The 18,405-nt window shown below is 48.3% G+C and overlaps 10 protein-coding genes across 10 annotated transcripts in view; 6 read left to right on the top strand and 4 right to left on the bottom strand.

The window, feature by feature from the left end:
- Positions 1–99: 99 nt before the first annotated feature.
- Positions 100–2,236, top strand: SPPG_01062 (uncharacterized protein). The gene is made up of 6 exons (XM_016749383.1): positions 100–764; positions 820–943; positions 1,002–1,431; positions 1,493–1,564; positions 1,638–1,706; positions 1,792–2,236. Exons 1-6 carry the CDS (start codon positions 212–214, stop codon positions 2,158–2,160), a joined length of 1,617 nt encoding a protein of 538 aa, XP_016611625.1. The 5' UTR covers positions 100–211; the 3' UTR covers positions 2,161–2,236.
- Positions 2,090–3,033, bottom strand: SPPG_01061 (uncharacterized protein). The gene has a single exon (XM_016749382.1). The coding sequence runs from the start codon at positions 2,964–2,966 to the stop codon at positions 2,412–2,414; it is 555 nt and encodes a 184-aa protein (XP_016611624.1). The 5' UTR covers positions 2,967–3,033; the 3' UTR covers positions 2,090–2,411.
- A 70-nt stretch (positions 3,034–3,103) lies between these two features.
- Positions 3,104–4,133, top strand: SPPG_01060 (uncharacterized protein). Its single transcript, XM_016749381.1, has 4 exons — positions 3,104–3,453; positions 3,525–3,680; positions 3,737–3,812; positions 3,879–4,133. Exons 1-4 carry the CDS (start codon positions 3,138–3,140, stop codon positions 3,913–3,915), a joined length of 585 nt encoding a protein of 194 aa, XP_016611623.1. The 5' UTR covers positions 3,104–3,137; the 3' UTR covers positions 3,916–4,133.
- SPPG_01059 (delta(24(24(1)))-sterol reductase) lies at positions 3,981–6,090 on the bottom strand. Its single transcript, XM_016749380.1, has 6 exons — positions 5,408–6,090; positions 5,178–5,339; positions 4,842–5,093; positions 4,741–4,771; positions 4,648–4,651; positions 3,981–4,587 (listed from the first exon to the last, which is right to left on the bottom strand). The coding sequence occupies exons 1-6, from the start codon at positions 5,917–5,919 to the stop codon at positions 4,076–4,078; spliced, it is 1,473 nt and encodes a 490-aa protein (XP_016611622.1). The 5' UTR covers positions 5,920–6,090; the 3' UTR covers positions 3,981–4,075.
- A 52-nt stretch (positions 6,091–6,142) lies between these two features.
- SPPG_01058 (uncharacterized protein) lies at positions 6,143–8,147 on the top strand. Its single transcript, XM_016749379.1, has 4 exons — positions 6,143–6,873; positions 6,975–7,052; positions 7,180–7,441; positions 7,507–8,147. Exons 1-4 carry the CDS (start codon positions 6,703–6,705, stop codon positions 7,923–7,925), a joined length of 930 nt encoding a protein of 309 aa, XP_016611621.1. The 5' UTR covers positions 6,143–6,702; the 3' UTR covers positions 7,926–8,147.
- On the bottom strand, positions 7,923–11,221 carry SPPG_08903 (uncharacterized protein). The gene is made up of 11 exons (XM_016757052.1): positions 9,902–11,221; positions 9,781–9,843; positions 9,593–9,716; positions 9,397–9,508; positions 9,246–9,262; positions 9,083–9,182; positions 8,955–9,019; positions 8,791–8,894; positions 8,537–8,726; positions 8,372–8,479; positions 7,923–8,311 (listed from the first exon to the last, which is right to left on the bottom strand). The coding sequence occupies exons 1-11, from the start codon at positions 11,183–11,185 to the stop codon at positions 8,103–8,105; spliced, it is 2,376 nt and encodes a 791-aa protein (XP_016611620.1). The 5' UTR covers positions 11,186–11,221; the 3' UTR covers positions 7,923–8,102.
- Positions 11,222–11,352: 131 nt separating this feature from the next.
- On the top strand, positions 11,353–12,796 carry SPPG_01055 (uncharacterized protein). The gene is made up of 4 exons (XM_016749378.1): positions 11,353–11,387; positions 11,877–12,036; positions 12,106–12,416; positions 12,489–12,796. Exons 2-4 carry the CDS (start codon positions 11,887–11,889, stop codon positions 12,607–12,609), a joined length of 582 nt encoding a protein of 193 aa, XP_016611619.1. The 5' UTR covers positions 11,353–11,387; positions 11,877–11,886; the 3' UTR covers positions 12,610–12,796.
- A 29-nt stretch (positions 12,797–12,825) lies between these two features.
- On the top strand, positions 12,826–15,593 carry SPPG_01054 (uncharacterized protein). The gene is made up of 3 exons (XM_016749377.1): positions 12,826–13,924; positions 13,994–14,739; positions 14,808–15,593. Exons 1-3 carry the CDS (start codon positions 12,874–12,876, stop codon positions 15,003–15,005), a joined length of 1,995 nt encoding a protein of 664 aa, XP_016611618.1. The 5' UTR covers positions 12,826–12,873; the 3' UTR covers positions 15,006–15,593.
- Positions 15,048–16,866, bottom strand: SPPG_01053 (uncharacterized protein). Its single transcript, XM_016749376.1, has 4 exons — positions 16,718–16,866; positions 16,487–16,650; positions 15,752–16,411; positions 15,048–15,691 (listed from the first exon to the last, which is right to left on the bottom strand). The coding sequence occupies exons 1-4, from the start codon at positions 16,851–16,853 to the stop codon at positions 15,203–15,205; spliced, it is 1,449 nt and encodes a 482-aa protein (XP_016611617.1). The 5' UTR covers positions 16,854–16,866; the 3' UTR covers positions 15,048–15,202.
- Positions 16,867–17,001: 135 nt separating this feature from the next.
- SPPG_01052 (uncharacterized protein) overlaps positions 17,002–18,405 on the top strand; it is a 3,764-nt gene continuing 2,360 nt past the window's right edge. The window contains exon 1 of the mRNA XM_016749375.1: positions 17,002–18,405. This exon is cut by the window's right edge and continues 208 nt beyond it. The gene's annotated coding sequence lies outside the window, so the exon portion shown is untranslated.

The following is an 18,405-nucleotide window of genomic DNA, read 5'->3' as shown; positions in this document are numbered from 1 at the left end:
ACGTCCCAACGATGGTGCGCAGTAATCGAGTTCACGTGATACGACGCGACAAAGACGCGTTCGGACAACTCGTAATCACTGCCACATCGCGGGCCAAAGCATGTTCAAAAACACCGGCGCACTTTTGCGTGAGAAAACTCTTGTAAGGAAGCACCAGTTCTGAACGGATATTTGGGGCCGAGTGCCATTTACGTCGATTAACTACCGCACAATGTTAACGTCATTGAAGAAACAACGTTCCGTCCGTTCCATCAAGTCGCTACTTCGCAACAGTGGGGAATATGATGCCGACATAATAACTACCCACGGAAACCCATCCTCTATCAATATACCCTTCAATGATGCTGCTCCAAAATCAATTCATTTTCCTCCCTCATTGCATATTGCGGACAAGGTCTCTCCAGCCCTTTGGACATGGATCCATAGTACTAGTACTGGCCTAGTTGACCCCGATACTTTACATATGGCCGCTGCTCATACGCGATTGATATCTGCGCATGGAGCGGTTATGGAGTTTCCGGAGCATTTGATGGACATGTCTGAGGAGGGTGCGGAAGAAATTCGGCCGGCGCCCGGAGCGCGTGCATTACCAGGAATGGCACGACAAGGAGGGGCAAGAGGTATGAACGGTTCACACATGCAGAAGGGCAAAGTCAACAGAAGACCGGTAACCGCGGTGTTCGATAATGTGGAAGCAGGGAGCTTCAAAATTCGCAGGTTGTATCTGCAATTGGAGGAGTTGCGTTTGAAATGCAGTACCAATGGTGCGTGTATGCAATTCCCCTCCAACAAGAGCCACATGTTCACTGTTTATCTTAGCAACCAACATTGTATGCCGCATCCAAATTGGTTCCCAATCGCACTATACGGCAACCTTATCTCTCCGAAAGGAAGCGAATAAAGGCTTTGGATTAATCGCGTATCCTAGAGAAGGTTTCATCTTGTAAGTTACCCCATTATCGTTTTGACATTGATCATATTCTGAGAGTTCGTTCTTCTAGCGACACCGAAGACCAAGATACTCGTGTCACCATTCGTCTTCATTCTGTTCCGGCTAATGCCAGATTATCCAACGACTTTTCTCCTCATTTGTCCACCTCTCCTTCCTTCGATTGTGTCCCAGCAGCCGCCGACCCAACCGTTCTCCGCCCCAAGCTAGGACTGTTGTCTAATCTTCGTCGTTCTCCAACGTCGTCGTCAATGGGGTTCAATGCCTTCAATGGAAGCGGTACGTCCACACCAAGCGGAACAGCGCCTGATGCCGGGCAGTTGCTTGGCGAGCTGACGTTCATTGTGCCTGGTCGAGCGAGTGTTGGCACAAAAATTCCGGCTGAGTACATGGCCATGTCTCCCAACGGAAAGAAAGAAATTGCGAAGATCACTATGCAGATGGGCGTGTTCTTGGATGAAGAGTATTGTCCGGAACCTGAGGTATGACCAGCAAGAGGCACGGTTGGTGTATGCACCTAACATTCTGCATGATTTCCCAAAGTCAGAGCCACTTCCTGCAGAGCCCGAATTTGGAGATTATCTGAACTTTTTAATTCACACCACGGGCGCGTCGGTAGGATATTTGAACTATTATGACCCATTGAACCCTGACCGGACCAGTTTACCCCAATTTTTGTTATTCCAAGATATGGCGCAAATACTGGTGCATTCTCCGCGATAACGAACTTCAAATATTTGACTTTGAATACCGCGAGGTAGGCATACATTGACAAAGGCAACACTACCACGACATTTGCCAATCTGTTCACGCATAACTTTGCCAACTTTGAAAACCCGTAGACAAAGCCAGTCTATGCCCTTCCACTACATCAAATTGGTCATATCCATCCGGCAGATCCTGAACTCATCTACGCACCATACTGCATTGAGATGATTTTCAATCCGAGCTATGTCGCTCAACCTGGGGCTGGCTGGTTCATGAGCATCCTGGAGAACAAACCAGGTTCTGTGGATGTGGTTTCGTACATGACCGCAGATTCAAAACAGAGAATGGTGGGTTGGATGGATGAGATCGCCAGGGAAAAAGCAAGGATGGCTGGAGCAGGTACTCCAGTTCCGCCGCCTAGAAAGGCGACAGCTCCCAAGGGTAGTAGGAAGCCAGTAGTTCCTGTTTCCGCGATCGCAATGGCCAGGGAAGCTGCCTATTGAGTTGGGGTACTAAAAGTAGGACATATACGTGGGGTGTGCACATTGTTCATCGAAATATAACCTTCTTGATTCCTAACACTGTTCGCCCACTCTCCCTGTAAGTCCACGCAGGTTCACCGTGTGGACTTACAGGAGGTTCACTGAATAATGCAACTGAGGCTTCGCCAGGAGCAAACGGGAAAATTTATGAACACGTCCTAGTGCTCCCTCAAAGAAGGCCGAGATGCAATATAACTTATTAAAATAATCAATTACCGAGTCCCGGTTTTCATATCATAATCCCACCCTTCCAATGGTGGCGTGTCGGTGGGGACACGCAGACGTCTAGGGAAAACCACCACTTCCTCTCTGTCAGCCGCAACCTTGGCTGCCTCAAAGAGTCTACGATCGGTTCTTTCCAACTCTTCCATTGCGCTCCTCATACTTTCATACATCCCCCTCAATTCTTGCACTTTTGCTACCGCTTCTCTTTCCTTCAGTATCGCCCATGCACGTTCGATTGCATCTCTTTTCAGTGCCTGAGGGTTAGCAGGGTCGGTAGCTACAGGGGCAGTAAATAGTGCAGCACTCGCTGGCGGAATGGGTTTAGGTTGTGTCGTAGGTACTTCACGCGAGTAAAGGATATCCCGAATAAGTTGGTAACGTTTGTCGGCACCACTAACGTCTTTGACTTTCTTGTTACTGGTCGAGGAGTTGTAGCGCGTAGAGGATGGAGTACCGGCAAGGTATTGTCCTGATGTAAGCCCTGCCGGGTTTCTTGTTTTGACTATCGGTATAGCCCGCCGAAGGCATGTTGTTGGAAGCATGGTGGGGGAATGATCAGTAAACCTTCTGGGAAGAGACCTGCTGGTGTGTGAGTGGTTGCAAGTTGCGGTTACCATGACAGTCATGTGAGCTTAAACGTGGCGCTTAGCAGCTGCTGAACTTGTCTTACGGGGAAGAGCAGACCTAGGTTCGGGCACCTGCACTCCACCACAATGGCCGAAGTATCTGCTCCCGTTGAAGCCAGCCGTGAAGATATTGGCGAAGTCAACCAAGTGACTGACAGCCGTGACGCCAGCCGTGACGCCAGCCGTGACGCCAGCCGTGAAGTCGACCAAGTGACTGAGAGTGACGCAGGTTCAGACATGCCCGTCTTCAGTCGCACCGGTTTCTTTTCCTTCTTGGAGTCCTGGGGAACACTACCAGGACGCCGACGACGCCGACAGCGGGCAGCCGTTAACCAGAGCCCCATTCCTCCAAACCCAAAGGGGTTTTTTGCAAATGAAAGAACGTTCTTGTCATGGATGCAGTGTAAGCATTGCTCCTGGCCAGCCATTGATAATGGAAACTTATACTGACGAAAGTATTAATAACTATGATAGTGTGTCTGGTTTTGGGGGGACTCGCGGTCGGTCTGCTTAACTTTGGGGACAAAGTTGGACAAGCTGCAGGCGTAATCTTTGGAGTCATTTCTGTGATTATTATGTTCTATTCGTTACTTCAGTTCTGGGCGCGGGCGGAGAGGCTACAACATATCGGTAAGTCAAGTATTTGCGCTATTGCGGGGATTCTATCTTAACGTTACGGCACGTAGAAAAAGGCACCGCTTTTGAAGATATGGTGGGGGCTTTGGTGTTGGTGGCGGTGGTCTTCCTCGCCGTAGGAATCAAGTGAGTAACGTTGTTCGTCTTGGTCCTTGCTAATCTACTATCCCGCTAACCTGCTTGTTTTATTAGCTTTGGTCTTCGATTTATCTCAAATGACCAGCCATGATGTCATCCTTCCTTATTCTGTTCCGTTCTATATTTTCCTGCAACCTTTCATGCACATACTCTTTTTTTCAAAATATTCATTATGTATAAGCAACCAGGAGATTATAAAGATTTGCGTATTTATACGGCTCTTTGACATTTTTACAAAAGGGTTTGACGTTTTACCATATATACGGCACGAAAATCCACCGCACCTTTTGACAGTAAGTCTCCCAGTCCTTTCCATACTTTATACTACACCTTTCCATATCTCTAGTAACGCGGTGAACCAAGACAATTAAGAAAAATACGGGGTAGAAATATGGTATCAAACTTCCTGTTCCGCAGATGAGTCCCCAGCTCAACGCCATCATCAGGTCAGCGGTGTAGTGGATCTTGCGAGCAATTCCCCACCAGCCGGACGTGAGAAGCAAACTTCCATGCTCCGTTTTAATATAGGTAGGGTTATGCAAGGTGCCCCATGGTAGTTGGGGGAAGGTATTACGGGGGATATACGTTCCACTTTGGGACATTCGGAAACGGTTCTTCTGAGAATTGGCAGTGTCCCATATGTAATACCCAATCAAGAGGAGAGCAAAGTTGAAAACCAGGAATGGAACAGAATGAGAAAGTGCTCGACCCGTCTCGGTCTTGACGAGATACAGGGTCGAGTAGCAATATGTGAACGGGACACCTACGTTAGAAATAATCATGAGCAACATCAACATCCGAGAAGCCAGCTACTTGTACATACCAGACTAGATGATTACATGAGAACAGCGAAAAGGAAAGACAGCATTGTCAGAAAGACTTCCCATTACGGACACTATACTTAGACGCTGCTTACCAAGTTCCAAAAAATCAACATGAACCCCCACCTATGGTGCCGGAATCACTCACTGATGAGCCTCAGTATTCTTACGTTCTGGGACAAAGCAAACTGCTTACTTCTCATAGAAGATATCCCAGGTCGTTGGGATACACTCTTCCCCCTTCATGCAAGCGTTGACGTAGAGGCCATGGGCAAGCACCATAAACCAAAGTTCTGCCCTGACATGTCCTGTAGTCTCGTATTCCTTGAGAGCAGCTGAAACTGACAAGTAGAAGAGAATGACCCAGGGAATCCGGATCTCCGCCCAAATCTTGAGGTCAAGCTTTCCAATCCGGGGGTTCAGGACGGCACCCATGAAGAGATCGTACCTATTTTGTATTTAGAGGTGTGCATCAACGGCAGAGTAGAGGGGATAGCAGGTCACATTCAGTGTATCTGGGAATGGAACATACATGAAATAGCCAGACATGCGATGGGTATTCTTTGACCAGATGCCATACGCATATGTGCCAATCGTCACAGCGAAGCCAGCGATAATAGACACAGTCATGATGGGACCAAAGTTATCGATGATTCGTGACAAAGGAAAGATTCCAGTCAAATGAAGAATCGCGCTTCAGGGTCAAAACGTGTTTAACGTTTGCATTCATGTAGATCGCACTTTTCCAGCTGCATGGCTTACCTTGTAATAAGGGTGACATACCAACTGGCAACCCCATTACAAAGGTACTCCAACTGCTTGAATCCTAAGCTAGGAACTGGCAGTCCTTTCACAACAGGACCGGGCATGGTATACGCCAGGAAGGCTTGTAGAGCGCAGAACAAAACGTAGGTTGACACAGCGAAAAGATTTGGCGTAGCATGATCGCGCAGGAGCTTCCACATTCGTCCCAACCATGCTCCAGTGTCACTAATTGAGTCAGGGTGTGCCAGTGCACCATTGTTGAATTCGAGGCACAGCCAAAAGTAGTACATGATTGTTGGGAAGAAGATCATCATGAAAGTAACGCCAGTCGCTCCACCAAACTCGAGCTTAACCTCCTTGTCCACTTTTACATCAATCTGCTTATTGGTGCTCCCTTCTCCGCAGGTCGGCGAGTCGTCAATGTCCACCGCGACCGCGGTACTGGGTGTGTCATCTTCGAGTAGCGGGTCATTTTCACGCGGATCGTTCGTGCTATGCGGAGGAGCCATTAAACCCAAAATATTTGGCAAACACCAAGAAGCACTTTCAAAATAGTAAGCGTATTGGTTTGGAAAAGTGTCACTCGCCAAGTGCAGAGGGCGGAAGACCGGCTTTATAGCAAGACCTTTTTGAACGCGTCGTTAGTAAGCGCAAAGGACATCACCTGTTGCCTGTCGGGTCGTAAGACAAACACCGCGCAGGGGGGGAATAAGGGCCAGTACAATTGTACTGAGATGACATCGATGCTGCATCACCCGATATAACCTTTCATCAACGTGCTGAACTGTTCTGTAATGATGAGGGTCGTCCCTCAAAGGATGGAATATATTATTTAAGCGTATTCGAAAACTGCAGAGATCCTTGGATGCTACTTTGAGCCAGCAAATGTCGACGATATCTGTGGTAAACGGCAGTGGCTGCAGAGGAGAGGTCTGCCGGTGGTCATTTTGAAATGCTGTGTTCTCCTCAAGTGAGGAATGATGGCCGAGGACTTTTCCAAATGTCAGCCTTCCTTTTCATTGAAGGACCTTTTGAAGATGATTTGAGGGCAGTAACAGGAGGATCCTGTGTTTTTACGAGATGATTGGGCAGCATGCGACCTTTGCTCCGAGTACGTCGCATTGGATACAGAGAAAGTGAAAAAGGCTCTGCAACTGGCCCAATGGGGATGGACAACAAGCTAGGCGATGCTTGAACCATTTTTTGATCTCGTTCAAAAACGCGTTCGAAACTTGGATTTTCTTACTGGGCTGGGCAGCTGGTTTTCTTCTTAAATTCCATTCACCATTACGATGGCTTCCTCAGTCTCTCAGACCAATTTCCCTCCTTTTCCTCCGCTAACAAAGCCACCAACCTCAACCAGCATTGTCAAACGACTTTTCTTATGTCGCCATGGAGAAACAGCGCCAAATGCTCTCGGTGTGTTGCAAGGATCTGGTATTGACGAGTATTTGAACCCAGCTGTATGTTACATATTTGGCAAAGGTGCCGCATTGGAAGCCTTTTATACACTCAGCGTATTGGGAAACTTTGTTCCTAATCATTTGATTTCGCTATGTTGCAGGGAGTCCGGCAAGCAGAATGTCTGCGAGACAGAATGTCTAGCATAGATATCGATATCGTCATGAGCAGCAAACTAAAGGTAAACATAATAGCACGTTGTGTGACTATGCAATTGAAGGTGGTCCAGTGGACGCTTTCGATGACGGTGGCCAAAGTGGGGGACCGTTGAATGAGCTCTGCCAGTTTGCTTATGCTTTATATGGCAGCGAGCAAGGCAAACGGCCCAAATTGTCCACCAGAAGCATGCAGATCTTCCCTTTGTAGAAGTCGAAGAGTTGGCGGAAATTTCATGGGGGGATTGGGAAGGCCAACAAAGTCCTGAACTCCGTAATCTCTTGGAAAGCTGGCTGGAGGGAGACTTTGAAGCCAAAGCTCCCAACGGCGAAAGCCCATTGGACGTCGAACAGCGATCGGTACCTGCACTGTATGATATACTGAAAAGACCGGAAGAACGGCTTGCTATCGTCAGTAAGTGGATCGTTGAGCTCTTCCCCTTTCCCTGTCGCTGTAGGAATCACGATGAATTTGTGTAGTACACGGTCGTCTTCTCCGCATTATCCTCTCATCCATCCTTTACCGTTCATTGGAGCACATGAGCGCCTTTACTCATCACAACACATGCATCAATGTCATTGATGCAATCATCGAAATGGATCCAACAAATTTGACTGCATTTGACAAGTTGGTAAATGGATCCATGGATGAGCAAGTGGCTAAAGCAATGGGAACAACGAGGCCCACGAGTTTGGATGACAATATTGCGGTTGGTCGGGAGGAGGCTGAGGCTGCTGGCGCACTGTGCCGGTCTGCAGCAGGCAGTAATGTACCGGACAGAGTCCCACGAACGCTTGTGCAGCACCCAGCGCACGTAAGATTTGTGCCAATTGTTTTGGATAGTATAGACCATTTGCCAGTAGAAATGGGAGGGCCCACACCGGCGGAACAGAAGTAGACGAAAGTTTTGGTCTATTGCTCAAATGACGCAATCTTCACACCTCATTTAGAGTAGAACATCGCATCAACGGTCACAATATCATTAAACGCTACATGAGATATATTTACAAAGTGACGTTGATCGCAATTGTCCTCATTGCATTAGAGCGCTACCAGCAGGTGGCTGACAAACAAGTCACCGTCGACGCTGATAGAACAATACATATGCTGATGGTCCCATCCCAGCTTCGGGCCCGTCCGTACAAAGCGAAACATGTGTGTCGTTTTTTTCGTACCAGACTTCATCATCGATATTACGGACGTGGGCAATGTAATGTCCGCCCCCAAGACCACCCATGTGATTGGATATGCCGAAAAGATCATAGCGGACTTCAAGGTCACGCCCTATGGCAAAACGCGTTGGACGATGGTCGGGGCATGCAGATATCGGCCATGGTGGCTCACCTTCTAAATCGCTCATAATCTCATCCAATACCAGCCCTTCCGCGGGAAACTTGACATTCGCCTCTATCTTATCCCGGGAGTAGTAAGAGTACGTAAAGCGCTTCAAATCTGAGACAAATATCAGAAAATGATGGCGGACAAAATACGGAAATCGTTTCAACTAACGTAAAACCAATACTTCAGGACATCGGTAGAGTCTCAGAGACTTGCTCGCTTTTTGATGACTTTTGCAATTATCGCACTTGTAAGGCTCTTCTAATACCTCCTTCATTGCAAATTCGGCGAGACATTCGGACAGAGAGCAGCTTTCACCAGATGGTGTCAGGGAATAACGCGCGGATCGACGTGCATATGCCTACCAACAGTAACTGACTCTCAGTCAAGTACCTCTTGATGCTGCGAAAATGGTTATTACCAACCTTCGGAATGGGTAGCGAAAGGTCCCAGAAAGTGTCAAACGTCACAGAACGGTGATTGCAGCCATGGCATATGACCGTACTCTGCAGTTGACCACCAAACAAATCTAAATGCGAATGACGTTAATAATTGTCACAATAGCACGGAATTAATCATGTATGCATACCGAAAATGACGCTGTTATTCACTGCATGGTATCGATTCCATGACAGTCGCGCCTTTTCAACATCCCTGTCGAGGCGTCAGCGCATTACGTCTGATTGTTTGTCTGCGGCGCTCAGATGTAAGAGCTACCTTAACTTATCTGCCTCCTCATCTTTGTACGTAAAACGAGGTCTCACTTGTACCCGATTTAAGTCTTCATGTAATCCGTCCAGCATGAAACGCAAGAACTCTGTCCACGGGTAGTAGACTCAGCTAATCCGGTACAACGAGTCAACAAGAACGTAGGCTTTACCTTGGGCATCCTGCTGGCTGATGTATCACAAAAAAAAGAAAGGGTAGAAAAGAGATACGTTGGGTCACTCTGGGAGCAGCTTTTATAAAATATGCTCAACCATAGACCACTCACAAAATTTTGCATGATCGGGAGTGGTATCCATACTTACTCGTAGCCAACAAATTGCGGTGCCCAGTGTTCTAATTGTCTCTTGAATTGTGACGGCGAGATTGATCTATATGCGTTAGACTTCATGACCTCCTTGACTAGTGCGGCGAATGCTACATCCGAGAGTAGGTAAAACATCGTGTTACCAAATTGGATCATGGTGAATGAACACAGTAGAGTATGGAACAATCACTTGCCTGTAGCTAATTGGCCTTTCATCGGACTTCCAGGGTTGATATCACCCTTGTAATCCCCGGATAAAAAGTAGCCCATCAGCAATTCCGTCGAAAAAGCACATTGCAATATTGAGTTCATGAAACACTGCAGATGGCGGAATGTCTTAGCAATTTGAGCGATCCCTCCAGCATGAGACGGCTGTACTTACAGTATTGCCCAAATTCTGGAGCCCTACAAGTCCTCGTGGAGGGCGTTGTCGCTTTACAGTGTACTTTACATGCCAGATAATTAGAATTTTCTGTTATCTACAATTCGACGTGTCGCTATACCTGTAAAGCCCGTCTTCTGGAATTTGCGTCCATCGACAATAGCTTCAAGATTTCCGGATTGCTGGGTAGGACATGCGGTTGATCGACATGTGACCGAGACACATGAAAGGAGTTTGCTCTTGGCCTTTGGTCTGCCCTCAATCCAGGCATCTGGCTTCGCGCTTCAAAATCGTAGCCCTCAGAGTTCGCACGCCGAAACCTGCCCTCCCGTCTATTATTCAAATCCTTCAAGGTGGCGTTTCGCAATTGGGCTTTCGATAGACTCTTTTCAATAATATCTTGTGAGTGGCGGAAGCGTCGGGGATGATGGTAGTGATATGCAATCTCCTGTTCTTTGCGAGCTGGAGGACTGCTTGTTGGCGGTGTTGGCAGAATGTCGCCGGGGTGTGTGCGATTTGTGTCGGGATGACTGTGGCTATCGTCGTAAAGGCCTTTTATTGGCGGTGGTAGTGTGGCCGACTTAAACGGATAAGACGCACTGGACGTGTCTGTGTTGGAAGTTGACCGCTCCGGGGTGCGAGACCTGGGGGTAAGCCGATCTATAATGCTCTGCTTTAGGTTCCCGCGGGATTTTGCTGGTATAGTTGAAGAAACAACGTAATTTTGTTTCGCCACCGACGCTTCAGAACCCGCAACCTTTTCAGCGGACTTTCGGATACCCGCTTCATTAAGTTGCGGGTTAGACCGTTTCAATTTCCCATACGCCTCTTCCACCTCTTTTATCCTTCGTTTCAAGGCCGAATCTTTATCATCCGCGACTCTGGGAGGATTATGTCTGCTTTGTTCGAGGGCAATATCTGACGACCTCTGCGATGCGACCGAGTCGCGTGAACCGGTCGTACCAACGAAGCGTATGCTTGAGTTATACGGCGAAGACTTGGTTCGATCGTTCTCTGAATGTCTTCGTCTTAAAGAATTTTGTGAAGAGCTGACGGAGCCGGACCTCCAAACAGGAGATCCAGATAAACTGGAGCGAGAGTCTCTGCTTGCGCTCGACGCACGGGTCCGGTTGTGGGGTGCCAGTTCACGGTTGGAAGTCAGGCTAGAGCGACTGAGCGAGAGCAAAAAGCTTGATGCTCGCTTGCGGTCTGACGGCTCTTTCGGCGAAGCTTCTCTGGCAGGTTGTGGCAGTTTCTGCCTGGTAGCTCTTTGCTCTTCGTAAGTACGTTGTTTGAAAAGACCAATGTTGCCAAAACGGCGGGCAGTTCCCAACGCTGTGCCACCTGCTGAATTCGTTGCAGACCATTCTGCTTGGATAGTCATTTTGGCAAAGCAAGGTAGCATGCCGGAGCCGTACGCAATTCAATCTTCATTTCCTACATGCCCCAGTCAACTCCGCTTGCTTTGGCATCTCGACGGCTGTGCCCCCCTCCAAGTAGTCATGTGACCTGATAATTGTGCTGTCACGTGACAAGACGCTCCGAAATTTACTGACAGCAAGATGGCGAGTGGGTTTTGCTTCCTCTTCCTCGAAATCGGCGTCTTGGTAAGTACTGCAACTGGGAAAGGCATCCATCCATCCATCCATCTGTCCATCCGCGCGCGCAGATTGTGGTCCGAGGTTCTTTTCGTGTGCTGTCCGGCTTTCGTGCGATTATCCTGGACGATGAACAGGGCTGTTAGCGGGGATTAGGTGGTGCGACACCATGGGGAATGCGAGGAGGATAAATTGAGGCTTGGATTGGAAGAACAAGTGGAGAGAGAGTGTGCATATGGTGGATTCTGCGATAGTTAACCCGACGACGATTATCTGGACGTTTTCGATGGTAGATCAACGATTGTGGAGCCGTGCATGAAACCATTGTCGACAGAGTTACGATAGATATGGTAGAACGCTGGAGATGTGTCCTTTAGACATGGCACTATGGCACCTTGACGGACGGCACACGAGAGGAACCTATTAGAAACGGCGCGACGGATTGATGGTGGATGTCAAACTTGTCGAGAACATTGCTGACAATTATTTGCATTATAGAACTAGCACCATGTCCGCCAGGTCCAAGATTGCAAAGCCGGCTGGTCAAGAGCCTGATGAGCTTGAGCTCCAGGTTGCCCAGAACATCTACGAGCTCGAGCAGAACGTTGCTGAGCTCAAGGAGGACTTGAGGGGTCTGCAATTTGTCAGCGCCAAGGAGGTGCGTATCAGTTCAGTCGCAGAGAAATTGTATTTTCGTGTTTGAAAGGAACCTAATCTCTTTCGTTAGGTCGATGTTAGCCACGGAAAGAAGGCCATCATCATCTTCGTCCCCGTTCCCTTGTTGAAGCAATACCACAAGGTCCAGTCCCGTCTTGTACGGGAGCTTGAGAAGAAGTTCTCCGACCGCCACGTTCTCCTTGTTGCGCAGCGTCGTATCCTTCGCAAGCCCACCCGTAGGGCACGTGTCCACCAGCCCCGCCCCCGTTCCCGTACCCTCACTTCTGTGCACGAGAAGCTCTTGGAGGACCTTGTCTACCCCACTGAGATTGTCGGCAAGCGGACCAAGGTGCGCGTTGATGGCAGCAAGTTGATCAAGGTGTAAGTAGTGTAGTCATGAACTTGATCAAAGTTATCAAGCACCACGTAATCATAACCTGTTTACTTGATTAGGTTCTTGGACCGCAAGGACCACACCGCTCTCGAGTACAAGCTCGACACCTTCTCTTCCGCCTACAAAAGGTTGACCGGAAAGGAGGTCGACTTCGAGTTCCCCATTTACGGCCAGGAATAAGCATTTACCTTGGCTTAACTTCTGGTTGGTGGACTACGGAGGGATCTTGGAAAGGGAGTTGTCGGTGCATTGTACATGGTGGTCTTTCTTTTTACGGAGATCAGTCTCCATACCTGGCGGAGATGTTCCCGTGCTCAAAATATATTAAAATTACATTGAAGATCATTGCCAAATGTTGCTTACAGTGATCGCCTGCGCCACATTGCAAATCCACAAAGTGGGTTCGCGATCCAGCATTGACCACATCTTAGTAGCCGCTTACCCATGTCTAACGACCCACTCTATGCTGATCCCATTCGTCCTCGGCGACAGCGAGATGAAGGTGCTTTGCTTACAGGGTATAGTGACAAGGACGTGCCATTTCGGGGTGGACGACCAGATAGACCGCACGTAATCTCGATACGTTGGGGAGGTCAAGGTGAAGACGACCCGGATGCTGCACAGTTAAAGTATAACAAAACGGCAGGGAGAGGGTCCAGACGGCGATGGACGCTATGGGTGTTTGGCGCTTGCGCTCTAATGCTACTCGTATGGAGCTACTGGGGTGGCAAATCCAATATTGTCAAGGAAGGCATCAAAAATACGACAGATACAACGGAAGCCATCGGACCACTTCAAGGCCCTCTCCCCACGTCCAATGTGACAGTCTGGACCTCTCGCGCTGAGGCGGTTACTGCTGCATTCCGGCATGCATGGAACGGCTACGAGAAACACGCGTGGGGGTTCGACGAGCTTCGACCCATTACTCGCGCTCCCTCTACATGGATGAATGTCGGTATGACCATTGTGGATGCATTGGACACGGCGTACATTATGGGTCAGGAAGACATATTCGATAAAGCCTTATCATGGGTGACGAAGGATCTAAAGTTTAGCCATAACACGGACTCGAACGTTTTTGAGTTGACGATTCGAGTGCTCGGCGGCCTATTATCTGCTTACCATCTCTCAGGGGGACGTCATTCTTCTCTCCTTGATCGGGCTAAAGAGTTGGGAGATATCTTGCTTGTGGCATTTGATACGCCTACAGGTCTTCCGCTCGAGTCCATCAATTTTGCTACTCGCAAAGCGCGGGCAGCGAATTCAGGCATAGGACCGGGAAGTACGGCGGAGGTGGGAACGCTAGCAATGGAGTTCAAATATCTGAGTTACTTGACAGGGGACAAAAAGTACTGGAACGCAGTACAGGAGGTCGGACGGGTTTTGGGGTCATTGGAAAAGACGGATGGTTTGGTTCCTATTTATGTGGATACGGACAGTAAAGGCTGGAAGGGGCGGGAGATTAGACTCGGCAGCAGAGGAGACAGCTACTATGGTGTGTTAACAATGCTAATGACCACGATCACTTACTTCATCATCTGGCTGATGCCTTTATTGTGCATAGAGTATCTCGCAAAACAGTACCTATTGACCAATGAAGAGTTTTATCTTACTGAATATCGCAAGGCAGTGATTGGGATAAGGAAACACCTTCTAGGACTCACAGCCCCTAATCAATTGTTCTTTGTTGGCGAACTCCCTCAGGGCGTGTCGGAAACACCGCAGCGCCTTCATCCAAAGATGGATCATCTTGTTTGTTTCCTTCCCGGTACGCTAGCTCTTCTCGCTACCCGTGGTCAGCGCGTTACAACGATGGCAGAACGGTTCCAAATGAATGAAGTGGATCGATTGGATCTGGAGCTCGCTGAAGAGTTGGGAACAAGTTGCTGGGAAATGTATCGACAGACGGCCACAGGGTTGAGTCCTGAGATTGTGTATTGGAGAGCGGATGATCCAACCAAGCAGCCGACACTTGCAGAGACGGAACTTCTTAAACATCAAAGCGGCGCCACGGGTAGTCGACCACCGACTCATGTCGATCGCTACATAAATGGCTCACTTCTCACCGACATTCCCGTCGCCACTCTCCCTATTCATGCCGCTACGATTCGACCACTCATTAAAAAGGGCATTGAAATCGATTTTGAAATCCATGCAATGGACGCGCACAACTTGCTGAGACCAGAGACCATTGAAAGTTTTTTTGTGCTCTGGAGAGTTACGGGGAATGAGATTTGGAGAGAATGGGGATGGACAATGTTTGAGAGGTTTGAAAAGTGGGCCAAAGTCGACGGTGGTTATACTAGTCTGGTGGGTCCTCTGGTAACCCTTTTTATGATATCCCGTGAAAGTACTAATTTTGTCATTGTTTCGAACAGAACGATGTTCGTAAAACGCCACCACCCCCACGAGACAAGATGGAGACATTTTTCCTTGGAGAGACGCTAAAGTATTTCTACTTGTTGTTTTCGGATGAGCAAGGTCCAAGAGGAGTCCCACTGGACAAGTATGTGCTCAATACGGAAGCACATCCATTTCCCAAGTTTGACGGAAAGGGGATTGGGACGTTAATATGAGAAGCACAGCCAAAAAAGACACAAACTGATGCATACAGACAATCCATAACAATAAATGTGACAACAAGGCTCACTTTGTATAATGTAGATATCCACCAAGGCAGATGGACCCATCAATATGTAAACATGAGTATGTCTACATACGCGCGGAGATACTAGAAGAAAATGTCAAATCGGCCTGTCATCGGCGTACAATATCAAGGTTGTCGCTTCTTAATCCAGTCTTCGACCAGGCCCACCACCTTTCTTGCAACCACAACCTCGCTCTCCATGGTTGAAAACACTGACTCAAATCCATTTACAAACCACGCTCCATCATCCAACTCTACCGGCATGCCTGTGCGTTCCTTTGGTGTCAGCACCGGATAGGAATCCCACTCTTTTCGGATGACATCGCCCTGTATGCTCTCAAACAATGCAGTCAGCAAAGAATCCTCCATTTTGCTTGGTGAAAAGATTTTGATGATACTGTCAGAGGAGTTTCGCAATTCTGAGAGGATGGAGATGGAATAGAATGGAATGGACGGGTTAGGAGCGGTGAAGACCGTGTCCGGGACGGGGGATCCGGATGCGAGGTTAAAGTACGATGGACGCAGAGTTCCAGTTACGATTGTGACGTGAAGATGAATGTAGGGGATGACAAATGGCTGAGTGCGGAGGTTGACGAGATTTAACGGTGGATTTGGCTGTAAATGTCAAAAATGAGTTTGCTGATCAGAGGCTTTTACAGAAGCGATTTCACCTACACTACTCCACGGAACAGCAAGGACGACAGCATCAAAGAGGGCTGTTGAGCCATCCTTGCTTGTTACAGCATACTTTTCTTGCGCAGACAGCCTTTCAATGGAGGTAATTGCAGTGTCCAGATGAATCTGTGCCTCTGATGCCTTGGCATAGTGTTGGAAGATGCGTTCATTGCCTTCTGCCACCGATATTGCTTGTCCGCTTGCTGCGGCCATGCAGACTAGCGCAGCTATGGCGTTCAAATCAAGATTTTGCGCGTAGTTGACTCTAGTTGCCGCTTGCACAATTTCTTGTATGTACTTTTCTCCAATGCCCTTGCGGTCGACAAACCATTGTCGGGCATCAACGTCAACGTATTCCTTCAGCCCAAGGATATCCACCAATTCATCCACTGTCGTAAACAAAGGCGCTGTGCTGCTATCGTATGCTCCTTGAGCAAAAATGTTGGCTGCGTCTCGCGCCAGTCTCCGAACTGTCAAAGGAGCGAGCCCGTACCGCCACAGCATATCAACAATAGTTTTGCTAGGGCTTGTAGATGCTGTGAATGAAAAGGAATCGCCGTTCCAAAGTGCCCAAGGGGGACGGGAAGCGGATTTGGCAGGCCGCATTGACACTGAAAGATTAAATGTCTGTGTGGCATTATACAGATTTTGGTTCTCTGTCTGTAGCGGCGTGGGAGTATGCATGAGCCAAGTGACATGTCGTCGTCGTCAATGTCAAAAAGATTAAGCTAGTACCAGGAATATGGAAGCACCCAATTCAATCTTGGTGCCGTTCACGCTGGTGGACAGGGCGCGTCCGCCCAACCGGCCTGTGGCCTCAAACAGCGTAATAGAGACATTGTCTCGTAGCTCTGACTGACTCAAGAAATAGGCAAAGCTTGTTCCTGCGGCTCCTCCTCCTGCAGAAACAGTCACACTTGTCACTATACCAAATAAGCATACTAGATCATCATGTGTCAAAAGTACCAATGACTGCAATCTCTTTTGGGGGTATCGCGAAAGTCTCTTGGAGAGGCCATTGCGTTGGGGCATGTGCAGAGACGACATTTTCCCAAAGACATGACAGCAAGAGCCACGCTGTGATGCTCAAGATGCCGTGCATCGTGTAGCGAATTGTTCAACTGGGATACGAGCGCTCATTCAACACAGCCGTTTATTACCTCATCAGATAACTGCGCCCCACACGTGCAAATGCCGTTCGGACAAAAAGGTGTTCTAAAAGCGCAAATGCCGTTGACTTTCCTTATCCAACTGATTGATTTTAATTTGCGTATTGTCCTTCATTTGGCATTTTGATGGATGGATGGAGGGGGGCAAGCAAAAAGCAGGGAGGAACAAGTTGCGTCCGTCCCTCCAGGGACTCAAGTTTCTGTAAATTGTCTCCCCCCCCCGTTTGTTCTTTTGTCGTCGCCAACCACCACCCCCTTTTGAAAGGTTGGACAGATAAGCAGAGCTCTTTCTTGTTCCGACGGGGGGGGAGCGACCAAGGCGCAAAAAGAGTTTTGTGTGTGTGTGATTGATTGATTGGGTCATAAAGTGCGCTCTCCACGCACCACAAACTCGCCTACTCTACCTTTTTCAGAGTCTATTGGCAGCACATAAAGTCGTCGTCATGACGCATATAGGTTGTCCTTTAACGTTCGTACCTCCCCCGAGTATTGTAAAACAGAACGCAAAGTCAATTACTATATCCCACCTTTAGAAAGCAGTTTTCCCAAATTCCAGATTTTTTAGTCCATATTGTTTTATAGCCCGCGTTTTGGGCTGTGATCGCACGGTTCGCTTGGTGTTTAGCCTTTTGATCATGATAAAGTCGATAAACTCGATGCAAATGTCCCCATTTTGCCAATTCATGAAAATGATATGAATGAAAAACGCTTTTTGGGGCACATTAGTCGGACAAACGGACGGAAGCTTTTTGGGGACTTGTCAAATCCATTGTGCGAACCCCCTTCCTGCCCTTTCATTCCATCATCTACTTGCCCTTCTTTTTGGCCTTTTTGAACGCTACAACAAACCCTTTTGGCGGACGGCCTCCTCTCCTTCCTTTAACCATCCCCCTTCTTCCATTCGGAGAGCGTGCAGGGACACACGCGCGCACGCGGTTCCAAATAGCTTATTGCCTTTATCCCCCCTCGAACGCTCAACAGCACCAAATGGCTGCGATTTCCCCCTCCCGGCCCATCATATTGAAATTCTACTAGTGTGTCTTGTTTTGATCAAAGACGACAAAAAGCAGAGTTACGGGTATCCCCCCCCTCGCAAACCAATTCGGCCTTTTTGCATTTCGGGTCTTTTGGGCTTAAATAGCTTCCGCTACGATCGACTTGCCCTTCCTTCCGCGCTAGGGTTTTCGCTCTCCACTCTTACCTTCATTACCTGAACAATTATCCCTTTCAATAGTCTTTTTATATAAACGAGTGCTTTCAAAAAAGCTACTCTTTCATTCAACCTTTATCACGTTTGCCTTTTGCATTGGCCACTCTATTTCACTCTTACTCTCGCACACCGGCTATCTTTTTTTGTTTGCCTCATCCCTACTGTGCACGGTTTTCATCGCTGCCGGGTTCATCGCTGTCGGTGTTACCGCGCGCGCTCCTCAAGTCTCGTCGAAGCTCCTCCACGTTCATTTGGTCTCTCTCGCAATTTCGGAC

Source organism: Spizellomyces punctatus, assembly GCF_000182565.1.
Source record: "Spizellomyces punctatus DAOM BR117 chromosome Unknown supercont1.2, whole genome shotgun sequence".
Taxonomy (NCBI): Eukaryota; Fungi; Chytridiomycota; class Chytridiomycetes; order Spizellomycetales; family Spizellomycetaceae; genus Spizellomyces; species Spizellomyces punctatus.
This window is presented reverse-complemented; position numbering and strand designations above follow the sequence as displayed.

Excerpts from the sequence above, each read along its gene's own strand:
- SPPG_01062 (XM_016749383.1), top strand. The coding sequence starts at position 212 with ATGTTAACGTCATTGAAGAAACAACGTTCCGTCCGTTCCATCAAGTCG. Across the intron at positions 1,432-1,492 it reads AGTATTGTCCGGAACCTGAG|TCAGAGCCACTTCCTGCAGA; the intron begins GTATGACCAGCA and ends GATTTCCCAAAG. Across the intron at positions 1,565-1,637 it reads TTCACACCACGGGCGCGTCG|ATATGGCGCAAATACTGGTG; the intron begins GTAGGATATTTG and ends TGTTATTCCAAG.
- SPPG_01061 (XM_016749382.1), bottom strand. The coding sequence starts at position 2,966 with ATGCTTCCAACAACATGCCTTCGGCGGGCTATACCGATAGTCAAAACA.
- SPPG_01060 (XM_016749381.1), top strand. The coding sequence starts at position 3,138 with ATGGCCGAAGTATCTGCTCCCGTTGAAGCCAGCCGTGAAGATATTGGC. Across the intron at positions 3,681-3,736 it reads GGAGAGGCTACAACATATCG|AAAAAGGCACCGCTTTTGAA; the intron begins GTAAGTCAAGTA and ends TACGGCACGTAG. Across the intron at positions 3,813-3,878 it reads TTCCTCGCCGTAGGAATCAA|CTTTGGTCTTCGATTTATCT; the intron begins GTGAGTAACGTT and ends TTGTTTTATTAG.
- SPPG_01059 (XM_016749380.1), bottom strand. The coding sequence starts at position 5,919 with ATGGCTCCTCCGCATAGCACGAACGATCCGCGTGAAAATGACCCGCTA. Across the intron at positions 5,094-5,177 it reads CGCATGTCTGGCTATTTCAT|GTACGATCTCTTCATGGGTG; the intron begins GTATGTTCCATT and ends AATACAAAATAG. Across the intron at positions 4,772-4,841 it reads TGGGATATCTTCTATGAGAA|GTGGGGGTTCATGTTGATTT; the intron begins GTAAGCAGTTTG and ends CCGGCACCATAG.
- SPPG_01058 (XM_016749379.1), top strand. The coding sequence starts at position 6,703 with ATGGCTTCCTCAGTCTCTCAGACCAATTTCCCTCCTTTTCCTCCGCTA. Across the intron at positions 7,053-7,179 it reads TCATGAGCAGCAAACTAAAG|CGAGCAAGGCAAACGGCCCA; the intron begins GTAAACATAATA and ends TTTATATGGCAG. Across the intron at positions 7,442-7,506 it reads AGAACGGCTTGCTATCGTCA|TACACGGTCGTCTTCTCCGC; the intron begins GTAAGTGGATCG and ends GAATTTGTGTAG.
- SPPG_08903 (XM_016757052.1), bottom strand. The coding sequence starts at position 11,185 with ATGCTACCTTGCTTTGCCAAAATGACTATCCAAGCAGAATGGTCTGCA. Across the intron at positions 9,844-9,901 it reads CCAGAAGACGGGCTTTACAG|TACACTGTAAAGCGACAACG; the intron begins GTATAGCGACAC and ends TGGCATGTAAAG. Across the intron at positions 9,509-9,592 it reads GAAAGGCCAATTAGCTACAG|CATTCGCCGCACTAGTCAAG; the intron begins GCAAGTGATTGT and ends TCTCGGATGTAG.
- SPPG_01055 (XM_016749378.1), top strand. The coding sequence starts at position 11,887 with ATGTCCGCCAGGTCCAAGATTGCAAAGCCGGCTGGTCAAGAGCCTGAT. Across the intron at positions 12,037-12,105 it reads AATTTGTCAGCGCCAAGGAG|GTCGATGTTAGCCACGGAAA; the intron begins GTGCGTATCAGT and ends CTCTTTCGTTAG. Across the intron at positions 12,417-12,488 it reads GGCAGCAAGTTGATCAAGGT|GTTCTTGGACCGCAAGGACC; the intron begins GTAAGTAGTGTA and ends TTACTTGATTAG.
- SPPG_01054 (XM_016749377.1), top strand. The coding sequence starts at position 12,874 with ATGTCTAACGACCCACTCTATGCTGATCCCATTCGTCCTCGGCGACAG. Across the intron at positions 13,925-13,993 it reads CAGAGGAGACAGCTACTATG|AGTATCTCGCAAAACAGTAC; the intron begins GTGTGTTAACAA and ends TATTGTGCATAG. Across the intron at positions 14,740-14,807 it reads ACGGTGGTTATACTAGTCTG|AACGATGTTCGTAAAACGCC; the intron begins GTGGGTCCTCTG and ends TGTTTCGAACAG.
- SPPG_01053 (XM_016749376.1), bottom strand. The coding sequence starts at position 16,853 with ATGCACGGCATCTTGAGCATCACAGCGTGGCTCTTGCTGTCATGTCTT. Across the intron at positions 16,651-16,717 it reads AAAAGAGATTGCAGTCATTG|GAGGAGGAGCCGCAGGAACA; the intron begins GTACTTTTGACA and ends CTGTTTCTGCAG. Across the intron at positions 15,692-15,751 it reads TTGCTGTTCCGTGGAGTAGT|CCAAATCCACCGTTAAATCT; the intron begins GTAGGTGAAATC and ends TGACATTTACAG.